The sequence below is a fragment of the Rana temporaria genome, chromosome 1, assembly GCF_905171775.1.
Source record: "Rana temporaria chromosome 1, aRanTem1.1, whole genome shotgun sequence".
Taxonomy (NCBI): Eukaryota; Metazoa; Chordata; class Amphibia; order Anura; family Ranidae; genus Rana; species Rana temporaria.
The window spans coordinates 73,230,955-73,249,298 of NC_053489.1; the positions used below are offsets into that span (position 1 = coordinate 73,230,955).

At 43.3% G+C, this 18,344-nt stretch overlaps 1 protein-coding gene across 1 annotated transcript in view; it reads left to right on the forward strand.

The window, feature by feature from the left end:
- ITGA2 (integrin subunit alpha 2) overlaps positions 1–18,344 on the forward strand; it is a 232,354-nt gene that overhangs the window by 105,258 nt on the left and 108,752 nt on the right. Inside the window, exons 3-7 of the mRNA XM_040339318.1 lie at positions 3,751–3,860; positions 6,115–6,206; positions 8,689–8,803; positions 10,665–10,792; positions 15,143–15,291. Of these exons, the coding sequence (XP_040195252.1) occupies positions 3,751–3,860; positions 6,115–6,206; positions 8,689–8,803; positions 10,665–10,792; positions 15,143–15,291 (594 nt within the window). The remainder of the gene's footprint in view (positions 1–3,750; positions 3,861–6,114; positions 6,207–8,688; positions 8,804–10,664; positions 10,793–15,142; positions 15,292–18,344) is intronic.

Below are 18,344 nucleotides of genomic sequence, written 5' to 3' on the forward strand. Positions count from 1 at the left end.
TTTGGTCTCTTTCGTAAAACCTCTTGACACACGCATAGGAAGACATGACAATGTTGATCTTGCTACTAGTGTTGTTACATGGTGCAGAACTGAACCTACGTAAAAAGTGCAAACAGAAGCTGTGGTATGGATTTCTGTATCAAGATATCTTTCTGCCTTTAAGATTGCAAAGTAGTCATTTAGAGCAATGTACCACCAATAGCCGTCAATCCTTTATGATTACAGTAGAAAGCAAAGAGATATTTCGGTCAGTTGCTATGTGTTGCCGAAATTCACATATTGCTTACATTATTAATGTGTCCAAAATTCCCAAGCTGTATGGGGCTCTAGTGCTAGTGCTGCTTTTCAGATTCTCTCTCTTATTTAAAATGTTGTAGTTGAAGGACCCCATGGAGTTGGCAGTCACTATGACAATTCTTGGCAAATGTATCATGCTCTCAGAGTACATGGGATGTAATAGGAAAGTAATGCTGCCAGCACACCTTGATCTTCTTGCAAAAAAAAACAACTTTTATTAGCATATATTCCTCATGTTAGAGAATGGAGTACAATGTTTCAGAAACAAGACGGGTCCCTTCATCAGGCAGAGAGATATACATAATTTTCTGGTGATGGAATCCTAAAAAAAAACAAGAAAAATGGTTTTATTGCAAGAAGACATAGGTGTGGTGGGGTACCATGTACTCCAACAATTGAGCACATTCTGGTCTGTGTGTGATGGAGATATCTAAATGTTCTGAATGTATGCTAAGGCTAGAAAGGCCTCCACCTTGAGCATGGTGGTGAGGGGTTCACAGGTGCTGTAGAATATTTTCCTGTTTTCAACCCAAAGGTGACTGTAATGCCGCGTACACACGATCGGAAATTCCGACAAGAAAACAGTGGATTTTTTTTTCGACGAAATGTTGGCTCAAACTTGTGTTGCATACACACGGTTACACAAAATTCCGACCGTCAAGCACGCAGTCACGTACAACAGTACAACAAGCCGAGAAAAATTAAGTTCAATGATTCCGAACATGCGTCAAATTGATTCCGAGCATGTGTGTTTTTTTGCGCGTCGGAATTGTATACAGACGATCAGAATTTCTGACAAGAACTTTTCTTGTTGGAAAAATTGAGATCCAGCTCTCAAATTTTTGCTGTCGAAAATTCCAACAGAAAAAGTCAGATGGAGCCTACATACGGTCAGAATTTCCAACCAAAAGCTCACATCAAACTTTTCTTGTTGGAAGTTCCGATTGTGTGTACGCAGCATAAGGCCTCATAAACACTGGGGGCCAGATCCACATAGAAATAGATCGGCGCAGCGTATCAGAGATACGCTACGCCGCCGTACCTTACCTGGCGTTCTTTCGAATCCTCCAAGATTTTTCGCCGTAAGTTACGGGGGCGTAGTGTATTTCTGGTGGCGGAATTCAAATCGACGATTAGGGGGCGTGTTTCATTTAAATGAAGTGCGTCCCCGCGCCGAATGAACTGCGCATGCTCTGTTTCTAAATTTCCCGCCGTGCATTGCGCTAAATGACGTTGCAACAACGTCATTTTTTTTTTACTTAGACGTAAATTACGTCCATCCCGATTCACGGACGACTTACGCAAAAAAAAACATAATAATTTGACGCGGCAACGACGGCCATACTTAACATGGCAAGTCTAACTATACGCCTCAAAATAGCAGCTTTAACTATACGCCGGAAAAAGCTCACTAGGGACTACGTCAGAGAATGCGACGGCCGCGCGTATGTTCGTGGATCGTCGGAAATAGCTAATTTGCATACCCGACGCAGAAAACAACGTGAACGCCACCCAGCGGACGCCAAAGTATTGCATCTTAGATCCGAAGGCGTACGAGGACGTACACCTGTCGGATCTAACCCAGATGCCGTCATATCTTGGTTTGAGGATTCAAACTAAAGATACGACGTGGGTAATTTGAAAGTACGCCGGCGTACTCTGTCTGTGGATCTGGCCCTGGATGTTTTTACTGCTTTTAGGGGCGTATGGTGTTTTTTTTTCCTGCCTCAAATGCCCCTCCATGTTAGCCGATGTGTCCATGCTGCTAAACCCTGGTGCTTGAGCATTATTAATTTCAATGACCAGAATAAATTATTTATTCTGGCCAATGAAATTAATTAATGCCCAGGAGATTGATACCTGTAAAAGCTCAAAAAAGCTTGTAAAATCTTTAGACACGTTTACAAGTGTCAGGATTTTTTTCTGCAAAAACTCTCCTGGCTTCTAGGAGAGTTAAATACTCCTGTGTGCATGAGGCCTAAAAATGGATGACCAGTCCTGGTCTACATAGGAAGAGTCAGTCTACTCTCAGGAGCACTGATGGTGGTCCTGTATGAATGAAGCCTGCAGAAAGGTTGGAGCTTACATTCATAAATGTACAGATCAAAGTATTGTCCTTCCAGGACATAGGGCCAGATTCACAGAGGAAATACGCTGGAGTATCTACTGATACTCCGGCGTATTTTCAAATTTGCCGCGTCGTATCTTTATTTGTAATTCACAAAAAAGATACGACGGCTTTTGGCTAAGATCCGACAGGCGTACGGCTTCGTACGCCTTCGGATCCTAGGTGTAATTTTCCGGCGGCCGCTGGGTGGAGTTCGCGTCGTTTTCCAGCGTCGGGTATCCACGAAGATACGCGCGTTCGTCGCAATCTCTTACGTCGTCACTAGTCGTTTTTTCCAGTCGCAAACTTAGGCCTGCTTTTTCATGGCTTATATTTAGAACAGCCATGTTAAAGTATGGCCGTCGTTCACGCGTCGAATTTAATTTTTTTTTTTTTGCGTAAGACGTCCGGGAATACGAAACGACGTAACGCACGTCGCTGTTCAAAAAACACGTCGGGACGCCGTAATTTCGCGCAAAGCACGTCGGGAAATTTTCACACGGAGCATGCGCAGAACGTTCGGCGCGGGAACGCGCCTAATTTAAATGGTGCCCGCCCCATTTGAATTAGGCGGGTTTGCGCCGAGCGAATTTACGTTACACCGCCGCAAGTTTACAGGTAAGAGCTTTGTGAATCAGTCACTTACGCTGTAAACCTGCGGCGGTGTAACGTAAATGGGATACGTTATGCTGCCGTGGAGCAACGTAATTCTTTCTGAATCTGGCCCTATGAAATTACGGCGCCCCAACGTTTTTTTTGAAATGCGACGTGCGTTACGGCGTTTCGTATTCCCGGACGTCTTACACAAAAAAAAAAATTGAAATTTGACGCGGGAACGACGGCCATACTTTAACATGGCTGATCTAAAGATAAGCCATGTTAAAGCAGGTGTAACTTTGCGACGGGTAAAAACGACTAGCGACGACATACGGGATTGCGACGAACGCGCGAATCTTCGTGGATCGCCGTAACTAGTCATTTGCATAATCTACGCCGACCGCAATGGCCTCGTCACCTAGCGTCCGGCATAGAATTGCATTCCTAAGATCCGACAGTGTAAGTCAATTACACCTGTCGGATCTTAGGGCTATCTATGCGTAACTGATTCTATGAATCAGCCGCATAGTTAGGACGGGCTGATCACAGAGATACGACGGCGTATCAGGAGATACACCGTCGTATCTCTTTTGTGAATCTGGCCCAGAGTTCCTTTTAAGAGCAACAGACGGAATCAGGGCAAACCACTGGTGGGTTTTTATGATGTACCCACCAGCATACTGTGGAACTGATATTTTTTGAAAATGGATTCAAAAATGAAATGTTAACTCTATTTTTCCCCTGTACAGGCTGTTGGTTAGCTCCCCTTGGAGCGGATTTCCTAAGAACAGGATGGGGGATGTCTACAAATGTTCTGTCGGCCTGCTATCATCACAATGCAGTAAACTGAGCTTGGCAAGTAAGTCTCCTTTATCCTCAATAATATCTAAACCATTCATTTTCCTATGAGCCCAACAGTTCCTCTTTTATACATATCTTTATATCAAGTGCATTTAAATGCTTTGTTTTGGTGAAAAATGCTCAAGCGTATTTATTGTGCGCTAGAATGTTATGTGGTCTTGGGCTTTCCCATAGCCACAGCGGCTACAAAAGTTAAAACAAATCTTGGCATGTATAAAAAGGGAGACTGAAATAAGTGGTGCTAATATAGTTATGTGTCTGTATAAATTACTTGTAAAACCCCATCTAGAATATGACGTACGTTTCTAGGCATCACAGTTTAGAAGGACATTTGGAGAGGTTTCAGAGGCAACACTATTTAAAGGGATAATAGAGTGACTGAGCATGGGCAGTTCTTGCCATAATACAGAGTACTATGTCATCTTCTCTGCTGTTTTTTCCATCATCATCTCTCTTTGTCCATTGGGCAGTCAATGATGTAATTACTACACATGTGCCAGGGTAGGAATGGGTAAAGAATAATTTTTCTGTATTTACCACAAAAAGGAAATAACAGTCTCAACTAACACAGAGCAAAATAGTAATTTCATGGTAGGGACAGATGTCTGTGGTCTAAAGAAAGTATACTATGCAAACTGTGCCATGCCACTGATTGGTGGACATAGTGAAGGACGTGGTCTATTTTAACATACCTTTTAAACTTTAGCTTCCTTTAGATGCTCACCATTCATTCACATGATAAAGCTGCAAAAAAATGGTATTGGAAGACTTTCCTTTCCCAGATATTGTGATCACAGGTGTGACATCACGCCCATCAACTCAAAATATTGTATTAATGTTGGCTGAGGGATAGGGGCCATGTGAATGCTGGAGATACATCCTTCCTTTCTAAGCATCATACACAAAAAAAGTTTTTTTTGGGGGCATAACAAACATGTTAAATCTCTTTTGCCAAAAAGTTCTCTCATGTTTTTTTGTTATTTTTTTAAGAGGTGACATAATGCCTCCTCACCACTTAGTTCCACTTTATTAAGAGGGATGACAAATCTTACACACTGAGTATAATTAATTAAAACAAAAAAAAGTGTTGCAGAATAAAAGAGGTTTCCAGAAACATAAAGTCTACATTTTTGGATGCCGGGAAGGATTAGAACTTCTGCCAGGTTTTTATTGCTGCAATTTTTCTGTTTGTGAATGGACCACTGCACAGAGCAGGTAGGTATAACATGTTAATAATAATAATAATAATTACAATTTTATAATAATTTTTTTTTTCAAGAAAGCCTTTAATATCACTTCAATAAAGTATAAACAGATTAATGTAGATACAAAATTCATATGCACATAAATTTGTATATACTTTATCATTGGATATTTATTTATGTTTAATGGTGGGAACCATTTGGTGAAAATTAGGTTCTCCTATGGTGCACACAGTTTATTTATGATATGATTATTAATATCACATTTTAGCAAGGCTTGCTTAATCTAGGGAATGTAACAGAAAGGTGCTTACCTTATTCCTCTTCCACTGATGCTCTTCTCTGCTCCTGCTCCAGCTCCAGTTCTAGATTGTGGACAGCGCCTTCACATCCTCATGTGTAATGTAGGACTGTTGGTCATCCATTCTATATGATGGCATTGTCCCCAGATACCAGTAAAAACCCAACAGTTCCAATCCTTCCCCACTCTACCCAAAACTAAAAAACGGCTTTTGGGTTGACATCCATTTTAAGGTTAATGAGCAAGTGGCAGGAACTTGTGCACTGATAACTTAAGGGATCTTTCACACGGGCGGACCATTTAGGTCCACCTGTCAGTTTTTTAGGCGGTCCTGAACGGGCGCTCCGTGCTCCTCTATGGAGCTAAAGATGTCAGTGGTAACATGCCCGCTGACATCCGACCCGCTGTAATCCGCCAAAGTGCGACAGAGGAAAACCCTATTTTCCATCCGCCTGGCGGATCGGATCGAGTGACAACGGACTTTACGGTCCGTCGTCATCAAATCCCCAATAGGGGAGAGCGGTGCTCTGACAGGTCGGTCCCTGCACAGTGTGCAGAGACAGACCTGTCATCTGCCGGCTCAGTGGAGCCCGCACACAGACACAGACTGTGTGAAAGAGCCCTAAGACTCAATTGCCCAAAAGGTATAAGATGCTGGCATATGACTTGGACCACCAGATTTCATGTACAACTGAACTATAACTTTTGGGTAGAATGTCCCTAATGATCATTTTTCTTTTTTTCTTCAGGTGCAACTATTATCCCAAATGTAACAGAAGTGAAGGAACAAATGAACCTTGGGCTAACACTGATAAGAAATGAAAATACTGGTGGATTTTTAGTAAGTTGAGAAAAAGTTCATTTGCACGATTGTATTTGTTTTAACTCAACAATGTTTTAGTCAGTGCATTGCAGTCACTATATGGTGTATTGGTGTGTTTATTCCACCACATGAGGACGATTTGTTGTATAATTTTATAAAAAAATTTGTGCGGTTATATGATATGTACTATATTCACAGTTATAAGCATATGAGAGTTAGTGCCGACCTTTTATAAGTTCTAATTGATTGAAATAATGTGCAAAAAGTAGTGAAATCCCCAGGCCTTCTTTCACTATCTCGGCGCTCAGGAGCTGTCAGGATCTTAATAAATGAATTACACACTATATATAAAATAATAATGCACTATATAGTATGGCCACCATATGTATAAATATATATAGGTATAAAACGACAGGTAATAATACAAATGAATTGAATTATAGTTATTAAAATTTCAGCAGCCGCTTTAAAGGGTAAACATAAAACAAAAATTAGTAAAACACAAGGGGCTGGATTCAGGTAGCTGCACCCCTTCTTACGGCGGTGCAGCATATCGTATTTACGCTGCGCCGCCGTAAGTTTGAGAGGCAAGTGCTGTATTCACAAAGCACTTGCCTCCTAACATACGGCGGCGTAGCGTAAATGGGGCCGGCGTAAGCGCGTGTCATTCAAATGATGTTGAGGGGGGCGTGTTTTATTTAAATTAGGTTGACCCCGCGTACTTTACGTTTTTTACGAACGCCGCATGCGCGTTCGTGAAAAAATCCCAGTGCGCATGCTCAAAATTCCGACGCAAATCGTCATTGCTTTCGACGTGAACGTAAATTACGTCCAGCCCTATTCGCGAACGACTTACGCAAACGACGTAATAAATTCAAATTTCGAAGAGGGAACGATGTCCATACTTAACATTGGCTGCGCCACCCAATAGCAGGAGCAACCTTACGCCGAAAAAGCCTAACGTAAACGACGTAAATAAATTGCGCCGGCCGTACGTACGTTTGTGAATCGGCGTATGTAGGTAATTTGCATATTCTACGCCGAAAACAACGGAAGCGCCCCTAGCGGCCAACGTAATATTGCACACAATTCTACGCCGCCGCATTCAAGTTACGTCGGTGGAGGAAGCCTATTCTTTTTAGCGTATCTGCCTTTGAGAATCGGCGTAACGATACGCCGGCGCAGATTTGAAATTACGGCGGCGTATCTGGAGATACGCCGCCGTAAAAGCTTCCTGAATCTACCCCAAAGTCTGAATGAGTCCTGTAATTCACTAAAGCAGCGCTAGTAATCACTTCTCTCAGCGAGATCAATCCTTTCGTATCATAGTTCATAAGAGGTGTGGGAAAGAAGCTGGGATATCCAGGTGAAACTACCAAGTGCTTAATGCTGGTCTATGAGGTGCTCTTCACTCCAAACAACAAGGCACTGTGTGTCACACACCCTTTCGGGTATATACTCACCAGAAGGTTGAGTGTAATAAGCCTTGAACAGCAATATGTTTCATCTCCTCCTGTATTGATACTCCAATCGATCTCTCAAACTGGCACTGTCAATCTCCTCAGATGTCCAGGTTTATAAAGGGAAAAAGGCTCACAATAGTGTATTACAGTTTTTCTTCTTTTATTTATAAATCTTTCATTTCATCAGTAAAATCGATACAGTTCCAAGTAAAATTACAGCGGGTATTTAAATAGTAAATAGTATAGACGTCACGTTACGTCACTTCCTAAGGGGTTGATCTCACAGCATCAGGAAGTGACGTAACGTCACAACTGTAACTGTGCGCTCCAGGTGCATTCCAGGCACAGGGAAGTAAGGCTCTGTTTGTCTGCGGTGGACACGACCAGCATGTCTGTGCAATCTGTGCAATCCCATCTTTGAACGCTATGGACGGCAAGTCTATACTATTTACTATTTAAATACCCGCTGTATTTTTACTTGGAACTGTATCGATTTTACTGATGAAATGAAAGATTTATAAATAAAAGAAGAAAAACGGTAATACACTATTGTGAGCCTTTTTCCCTTTATAAACCTGGACATCTGAGGAGATTGACAGTGCCAGTTTAAGAGATCGATTGGAGTATCAATACAGGAGGAGATGAAACATATTGCTGTTCAAGGCTTATTACACTCAACCTTCTGGTGAGTATATACCCGAAAGGGTGTGTGACACACGGTAGCTTGTTGTTTGGAGTGAAGAGCACCTCATAGACCAGCATTAAGCACTTGGTGGTTTCACCTGGATATCCCAGCTTCTTTCCCACACCTCTTATGAACTATGATAAGAAAGGATTGATCACGCTGAGAGAAGTTATTACTAGCGCTGCTTTAGTTGATTGAAATAATGTGTTAAAGGTTTTTGCCTATCAAATACTGATTACTTATTATTATTTCCTACGTGAGCATATATATCTGCTTTTCTATGTGTGAAGGTACGATACTTTATTCATCTCATGTATGATTACTGTACTGTATATGTTCTGTCTCTTTTCAGACATGTGGCCCATTATGGGCCCAGCAATGTGGAAACAATTTTTATGCAACAGGGATGTGTTCTGATATTAGCCCAACATTCCAGGTGGTCAGAAGCTTTTCCCCTGCTCTTCAAAGTAAGTATAACATTACCAGTCAGCACAATTTTTTAGAAAAACAAGTCTTAGGCCCCATACACACGAGAGGATTTATCCGCGGATACGGTCCAGCGGACCGTATCCGCGGATAAATCCTCTCGAGGATTTCAGCAGATTTCTATGCGATGGTGTGTACACGCCATCGCATAGAAATCTGCTGAAATCCTCGAGAGGATGAAATCCACGCCGAAAATCTGCGCCGAAATCCTCTGGCGATGACGTGTCGCGCCGTCGCCGCGATTATGACGCGGCGACGGGCACGACGCTGTCATATAAGGAATTCCACGCATGCGTCAAATCATTACGACGCGTGCGGGGAATCCCTTTGGACGGATGGATCCGGTGAGTCTGTACAGACGAGCGGATCCATCCGTGGGATCCGATTCCAGCAGATAGATATGCTGTGCATGTCGACAAATATTTATCTGCTGGAATTCGGAAATATCCGCGGATAAATATCCGCCGGAGTGTACACACCATAGAATCTATCCGCTGAAACCCATTCGATGGGATTTATCTGCGGATAGATTCTATCATGTGTACGGGGCCTAAGTGACATACTACTACCCCCAAGGCCATATGAGATGAGTTCCAAGTGGCCTAGTAGGAAAAAACACCAAATGCACCAGTTCCATTACCGAGTAAAGCTTTGCACATTTGAACATTGCATTCTCAGGGCTGGATTGTTGGCTTGCATTCGGGTAAGACAGATGGGCGTCTCATCTTAGAAAGGTTTAATGTTTTTCTTGCTGAATATATTCAAGGCATTCGGATGGAGGAAAATCATCGGGCCTTCAGAAAAAAACTTAAGACTCATCTATTCTGAAGCATGGCTGGACGACCACATTGGCTACAGCGCCTTGAGGCGATTTAGTTCGCATTTGTAGCACTATATAAGTTTCTCACTCACTCACTCATAGTACATAAGGAAACAGGATACCCAAAAACACAACAGTAGGTCTCTTCAGTATTCCATGTGGAGCCTCTTCACAGCTTAAGCTGAACGAGTCCAGATTAGCATAGACTCAGCTATCCAGGAACTTTCTAAATTTATCTCCACCAACTCTGGAAGGTGGCTCTAAAGATTTATCGATTTCCTCCAGCTCACACCACTGACCAGATTCCTAAATGATTGGCTGGTGGGGAAAAAGTTTATTGTAGATATAGCACCATCAATTTACACAGTGCTTATATGCTGTACATTCACATCAGTCTCTGCTCTCAAGTAGCTTATAATTTAAAGTCCCTGACTCACATACACATAGTAGAGCCAATTTATACAGGAGCCAATTAACCACCAGTATGTCTTTGGAGTTTGGGAGGACACTGGAGTATCCAAAGGAAACACACGAAGGCACAAGGAGAACATGCAGACTTAGTGCAGGTAGTTCCAAGGTTGGGATTCCAATCGGTAACCCTAGTGCTGCTAGGCAGAAGTGCTAACCACTTAGCCACTGTGCTGCCCATCTGCCCTTTTGACAGACATGTGCACTGCTTTGACTAATTGCATCTCATGATTTACTAGATGACCGTGAAGGTTGTAGCTCAGTCCTCAGAGATCCACAGGGCCCTAAGCTCCAGCCTTGCAGATCATCTGGCTCTGCTAAAACTGTTTAAATCAGGGATCCTCAAACTACAGCCCTCCAGCTGTTGCAGAACTACACATCCCATGAGGCATTGTAAACCTCTGACATTCACAGACATGACTAGGCATGATGGGAATTGTAGTTCCTGAACTACTGGAGGGCCATAGTTTGAAGATCCCTGGTTTAAATAGTTGCTTTATCCTTGTTTTGTCTTAAGTGTCCATTTATTTACATGAGTCTTCTTTGTTTTCCAGCCTGCTCTGCAGTAATTGATATCGCTATTGTATGTGACGGTTCAAACAGTATTTATCCTTGGGCAGCAGTTCGGAACTTTTTGGAGAAGTTTGTGGAGGGGTTAGACGTTGGACCTACAAAGACTCAGGTGATTTTTGCACATCTACATTTTTCTGTGTGACATCTATAATCTGCAAATATTTAATGACAGAAAATGAATGAACATGGCTAATTACCGTATTTATCGGCGTATACCGCGCACTTTTTTGCCCTGAAAATCAGGGCAAAATCGTGGGTGCGAGGTATACGCCGATACCCGCTTTCCCGCGCCAAGTTTGAATACTGCGCCAACATATACCGAGCGCAGTACACTCGGGTATAGTCGGGCAGTCTCGGCTCCTTCCGCCCTCACGTCCTGGACGTACAGGACGTCAGCGCGAGAGTTGCCGAGCATTGCCGACAATACACGAGTGTACTGTGCTCTGTATATGTCGGCGCAGTATTCAAACTCGGAGCGGGAAACGAGCGGGGAGGAAGCGAGGACGCCGCAGAAGGACGCCGGACCCGACGAAGAGGACACCCGAAGCCGCAGACGGACGCCGGACCCGACAAAGAGGACACCCGAAGCTGCAGAAGGACGCCGGACCCGACGAAGAGGACACCCGAAGCCGCAGACGGATGCCGGACCCGACGAGGCCGCCGATGGACGCTGCGCAAGACACCAAAACTGTAAGTACAAAAAAAACTTTTTTCCACAGGATTCGGGGCAACTTTAGGGGTGCGCGGTATACGCAGGAGCGCGCTATACCGCGATAAATATGGTACTTTAAAGCCTGTATTTAAAAAAAAGAAAATAATAAAAAATCTGCACAAGGGATATTACTTACCTTCAATGTGATGTGTCCGTTGTGCTGTTGTGGCCTAGTTTACCATAACATTTTCTCCTCCAATGCCCCCCATCCATACTGCCATATTCCTCCAGTGCAATGGGGGTTAATAGAACTAAAGAAGCTGTGACCGGCAATTAAGAGTTCCTGATTATACTCACCTTTCCACCCAGCTTCTACATTTATAGGAGCCGGTACTTCAGTTGCTATGAATGAAGCAGGATCTATGAATGGCGGGGCAGACCTTGCCATCATCCACCTGTCCTCTATTCATAGATTGCGTTTTATTCATAGAATCTGTAGTAGGGCTGGATGGTACAAACATTTAGAGCAGTATGCATGCAGGGTCAAATGCCCGCAATGGATACTTCTTTCATTCTAGATATTCACCCCATGGCACATATTGCCCTAAACGATCGTAACGCTAGGTTCACCATCCAGTTCCATTCAACCGCAGCAGCTGTCATCGTATCATAGTGTTTGACAGGCTGCTAGCATTGGGGCTGGACAATGCAAGTGTGCCATTTGCATGCAGGTAAACCCCAGAGCCTCATGCACCCGGGCAAATGCTTATTCTATACCCATAATATTGGGTATATATATGTAGGCTGCTGTCATTGCTTACTTGCTCACCAAAAATAGTTTTTGCCAGACTTTAAAGTGATTCTAAATGTTTGATATATCTTTTTAAATAACAAACATGTTATATTTGCCTGGTTTGTTCAATGGTTTTGCACAGAGCAGACCCGATAATTTTCTGGGGTCCCCCGCTGGCTCCTCCTCCTTGACCAGTGCCCCCAATAGCAAGCCAATTGCTCTAGGGCACTGGTGCATGCTGGCTCCTAAGCCCTGCTCTATGCGTTTCCATAGGACACATAGAGCCACGGCTCAGCCCCGCCCCCACATTCTCCTCATTGGCTCACTGGTTGTGATTGTCAGCACCTTTGGTGTGATTTTGGATTATTCTTCCATGCAGTCTTCAAATCTTGCAGGTTCCATGGGCCTCTTCTATGAACTATTTTCAAATGTTTCATCCTTTCCAAAGATTTTCTATTGGATTCAAGTCAGGTGATTGGCTGGGCCATTCTAGAAGCTTTATTTTTTTTTCTGTGAAACCAATTGAAAGTTTCCTTGGCTTTGTGTTTGGGATCATTGTCTTGCTGAAATGTCCACTCGTGTTTCATCTTCATCATCCTGGTAGATGGCAGCAGATTTTGATAAAGAATGAGCCTAGAATATTGCACCTTTTCACAATATTCTAATTTTCTGAGATTGTGAATTTGGGGTTTTCATGAGCTGTAAGCCATAATCATCACTATTCTGACAAATCACGGCTTGAACTATCTTGCTTTGCATGCAATGAGTCAATCTCATATATTAGTTTTACCCAGGGCTTTTTTTCAGGGGGAACTTGGGTGAACTCAGTTCCACCACCTCTGGCTCAGACCCTTTGGTGCCTGCTCACCACAATCACTTGTAAACACAGAAGTCTGGTTTTTGTGTTTACAAGTGACAGCTCTACACTCTGTGTGTAACCCCCTGAACTCTGCACCCTTTAAGACCCTCCTACTGTTTGTGAAATCTGATCGGGGTCGTGGTGGGGTTCCTGCACCTATTTTCTGAGAATAAAAGCTCTGGTTTTACCTTTTAAGTTGTATTAGTGAAATAAATGAACTTTTACACGATATTAAAAAATGTTGAGTTTCACCTGTATATTCAGCCTTCTTTACTCTGATACCCCTAATTATAATCTAGTGGAACCAATTGCCTTCAGAAGTCACCTAATTAGTAAATAGAGTCCAACTGTGTGTAATTTAATCTCAGTATACATACAGCTGTTCTGTGAAGCCTTAGACCCCTTTCACACTGGAGCGGTTTGCAGGCATTATTGCGCTAAAAATAGCGCCTGCAAACCGACCCTAAACAGCCGCTGCTGTGTGTCAAGTGTGAAAGCCCGATGGATTTCACACTGGAGCGGTGCGCTAGCAGGATGGTAAAAGTCCTGCTAGTCGCATCTTTGGAGCAGTGAAGGAGCGGTGTGTATACCGCTCCTGCCCATTGAAATCAATGGGACACCGCAGCTATACCGCCAGCAATGCACCCTTGCAGAGGCGCTTTGCGGTGGTTTTTAACCCTTTCTTGTCCACTAGCGGAATAGCACCGCAAAATTGTCAGTAAAGCGCCGCTAAAATTATCGGCGCTTTACTGCCAATTTTGCGATGCTATTCAGCCGCGGCAATGTGCCTCTGCAGAGGCGTATTACCCGTGGTAAAGCGCCGCTAAACGTAGTGGCGCTTTACCGCCGCCCCCGACCCAGTGTGAAAGGGGCCTTAGTGAACAAACAGCATCACGAAGGCCAAGTAAAACACCAGACAGGTCAGGAGTAAAGTTGTGGAGAAGTTTAAAGCAGAGTTAGGTTATAAAAAATATCCCAAGCTTTAAACATCTCACAGAGCACTGTTCAATCCATCATCCAAAAATGGAAAGAGTATGGCACAACTGCAAACCTACCAAGACATGGCCGTCCACCTAAACTGACAGGCCGGCCAAGGATAGCATTTATCAGAGAAGCAGCCAAGAGGCCCATGGTAACTCTGGAGGAGCTGCAGAGATCCACAGCTCAGGTGGGAGAATTTGTCCACAGGACAACTGTTAGTCATGCACCTTTATAGAAGGATGGCAAGAAGAAAGCCATTGTTAAAAGAAAGTCCTGTTTGCAGTTTGCGACAAGCCATGTGGAGGACACAGCAAACATGTGGAAGAAGGTGCTCTGGTCAGATGAGACCAAGATTTTACTTTTTGGCCTAAAAGCAAAACGCTATGTGTGGCGGAAAAAAAACACTGCACATCAGTCTGAACACACCATCCCCACCGTGAAACATGGTGGTGGCAGCATCATGTTGTGGGGATGCTTTTCTTCAGCACGGACATGGAAGCTGGTCAGAGTTGTTGGGAAGATGGATGGATCCAAATACAGGGCAATCTTAGAAGAAAATCTGTTAGAGTCTGCTAAAGACTTGAGACTGGGGCAAAGGTTCACCTTCCAACAGGACAACAAAACCTAAACATACAGCCAGAGCTACAATGGAATGGTTTAGAGTTAGACCAAAGCATATTCATGTGTTAGAATGGCCAAATCAAAGTCCAGACCTAAATCCAATTGAGAATCTGTGGCAATACTTGTCAAATGTCACCCAAAAATGTCTCTCTAGATATGCAAAGCTGGTAGAGACATCCCCAAAAAGACTTACAGCTGTAATTGCAGTGAAAGGAGGTTCTACAAAGTATTGACTCAGTGGGGCTGAATACAAATGCACACCACACTTTTCACATATGTTTTTGTAAAACATTTTTAAAACCATTTATAATTTTTCTCCCACTTTGTGTTGGTCTATCACATAAAATCCCAATAAAATAAATTTGTGTTTTTGGTTGTAACATGACAACATTTCAAGGGGGATGAATACTTTTTCAAGGCAATGTATATCTATGCTATAAAGCCAAAGCTTGTTTTTAGTAGAATATTTTTTTAAATTGCATTTCATTAGCAAACACACAGCAAATATTTCCATATGTGGTGCACTCCTGATGATTGCGTCTGATGTTTGCAGGTGAGCCTAATACAGTATGGAAATTCGCCCAATGTGATGTTTAGAATGAATCGGTACAATAATAAAGAAGACATGGTGAAAGCTATATCTGCTACCTCTCAAATGGGAGGAGACCAAACAAACACCTTCAAAGCAATTAACTATACAAGGTAGGTCATCTGTGTACTAATTTCTGTGGTTGATAAAGATGACTGATTGTATTTATACTCAATAATAAATTATATGTAATCCTTTTTTGCAGTAATATGCACCCAAGTTCTTATTTTAGCTCCCTTAAAAATATATGACTGTGCAAAATAAAAAAATAAAAAAACAAAACTAAATTCATTATATGAAAGTAAAAAATGCACCTGCGGCGGACAAGATGTGGATTGACATTGAAAGGCATTGTAGTTCCACTCCCTCCCTCCAAAACCTGCTATTAGCTGACGCATGGAAGCCGAGGACTTTTAAACTCCTGCCCACTCAAGCTTCCTTGGAGGCATGGAGAGTACTCTGCTCCATGACTCCTTCCCAAAGTCAGAAAGTTTCTATGCCGATCCCGTTAAGAACCGTGGAGTTGTTAATTCCTGACTCATCCCTCCAAACCTGGGAAAGACGGGGTATCCTGACCCTCCAGCAATTGTTAAGCGGGAATGCTCTAAAATCCTTTTCAAAGATCCAAGATGAATTCCGCATTCCAGTTACAGATCATTATTTATATCTCCAAATTTCTCATCTCTTAAAATCTTTTCCCTCCCCTGACATTACCCTTTGCAAACAAAGTTGGAGTTTCTTTACAGATTCTTCTCTCTCTGCTAAAGGCACTTCTCTATTCTACCATTTACTTCAAGATAAACTTAATTTTCATAAATCCACCCCTTATCAGAGGTGGGAAATGGATCTTGGAGAGACCTATACTACCCGCCAATGGCAGGCAGCTTTCAAATCTATTTACCAGGCCTCCAAATGTGCAAACCATTGGGAACTAGCCCATACAAGTGCTTTGAGATGGTACCTTACCCCATACAGGCTTTCTAAAATCTTAGCCTCACACTCTTCCCTCGGTTGGAGAGGTTGTGGGGGGGTAGGCCAGATTATGCATGTTTTTTGGTCGTGTAAACACCTTACCAGTTTTTGGAATAAGGTATTTTGTACCATCTCTGATATTACCGGGATCCTCATCAAGCCCTCTCCAGCTCTGGCGATTCTCAACTTAGGTATTGATCTTTTCCCCCTAGACTGCCGAAAAATTGTCACCCACATCTTGCTAGCCGCTAGGTTGTTAATTGCTAGGAAATGGAAGTCTAACTTGTCTCCTAACGTATCATAGGTAATCGATATAGTTAAACAGAACTTTGCGTTTGAAAACTTACTGGCTTACAAATATGGCTCTAAACACCTCTTTGACTGTCAGTGGCAACTATGGGTTCTCTGGGCCAAAGATCGGTGATTGAATGTGCAATCTCAGTCCTTTCCGAACTAGACCTGCTGTTTGTTTGCTTGTTTGTTTGTTTCATGCTTCTTGATTTTGTCTCTTGTTTCTAGACTTAGCTAAGTGGTTCCCGGATTTAGCTAATTTGTTCTTTGTTTTAGTTACTGTATTTTGTAACATGCATCGTAGATATGCCATAACTGGTTTTGTGCTGTTTACTATCTTGCCACTTCTGTAATATTATATGTCGTTGCTATGTATCATCCTACAATCCATGTTACTGTCTTTTTTTTACTTATTTTTCAATAAAAAAGAATGAAACAAAAAAAAAAAAGTAAAAAATGAATCCGCGCAATGGAACTAAATATTGCCTTAAGCGAGTATAGGGTTATTACGTCCTTAATTAATTGGGTTAAGCAGCTGCCCCTACCTAATTTATTTCACCTAGGTGAGATAATAGTTGAAGAGAGGATGGGAGTAGGAATGGCGCTAGCTTTGTGGAATAGAGTGCTGATATTTTGGGTATTGTAAGGCCGGGTACACACGGACAAACATGTATGGTGAAAGCGGTCCGTCGGACCGTTTCCACCATACATGTCTGCCAGAGGGCTTCTGTACGATGGTTGTACACACCATCGTACAGAAGTCCGCGCGTAAACAATACGCGGGGCGTGTCCGCGGTGTCGCCGCGTCGATGACGCGGTGTCGCCGCGACAATGACGCGGCGACGTGGGCGGCCCGCCTTTAAAATGCTTCCACGCATGCGTCGAAGTCATTCGACGCATGCGAGGGACGGCGGGCGCCTGGACATGTACGGTAGGTCTGTACTGACGACCGTACATGTCCGAGCGGGCTGAATTCCAGCGGACTGTTTTAAAACAAGTCCAGGAATATTTGTCTGCTGGGAAAAGGCCCGGCGGGCAAATGTTTGCTGGAATTCGGCCCGCTCGCGCCCACACACGACCAAACATGTCTGCTGAAACTGGCCTGCGGGCCAGTTTCAGCAGACATGTTTGCTCGTGAGTATGGGGCCTTACAGGCACAATATTATGGGCCAGATTCACAAAAGAGATACGACGGCGTATCTCCTGATACGCCGTCGTATCTCTGAGAGTATCTATGCGGCTGATTCATAGAATCAGTTACGCATAGATAGCCCTAAGATCCGACAGGTGTAATTGACTTACACCATCGGATCTTAGGATCTTAGGATGCAATACTTCGGCCGCCGCCGGGTGGAGTTTGCATCGTTTTCCAGCGTCGGGTATGCAAATTAGGTGTTTACGGCGATCCACAAAGGTACGCGCCTTCGTCGAAGTCTCTTACGTCGGTTTTTCGCGTCGTAAAGTTAAGAGTGCTATTTACATGGGGTAAAATTATTATTTTTAAAATTATTTATTTTTGCGTAAGACGTCCGGGAATACGAAATTACGTTACGCACTTTGCCGTTCAAAAAACACGTCGGGGCGCCGTAATTTCGCGCAAAGCACGGCGGGAAAATTGCGAGCGGAGCATGCGCAGAACGTTCGGCGCGGGAGCGTGCCTAATTTGAATTAGGCGGGCTTGCGCCGGACGGCTTTACGTTACACCGCCGTAAGTTTACACGCAAGTGCTTGGTGAATCAGGCACTTGCGCTGAAAACTTGCGGCGGTGTAACGTAAAGGACATACGTTACGCCGCCGCAAACATATGTGAATCTGGCCATGTATATTCAAAAATTAGTGTATACATAACATCTCAATTTTTCAATGCAGTGCTGATATTTTTAGTATTGTTACAGACACAATA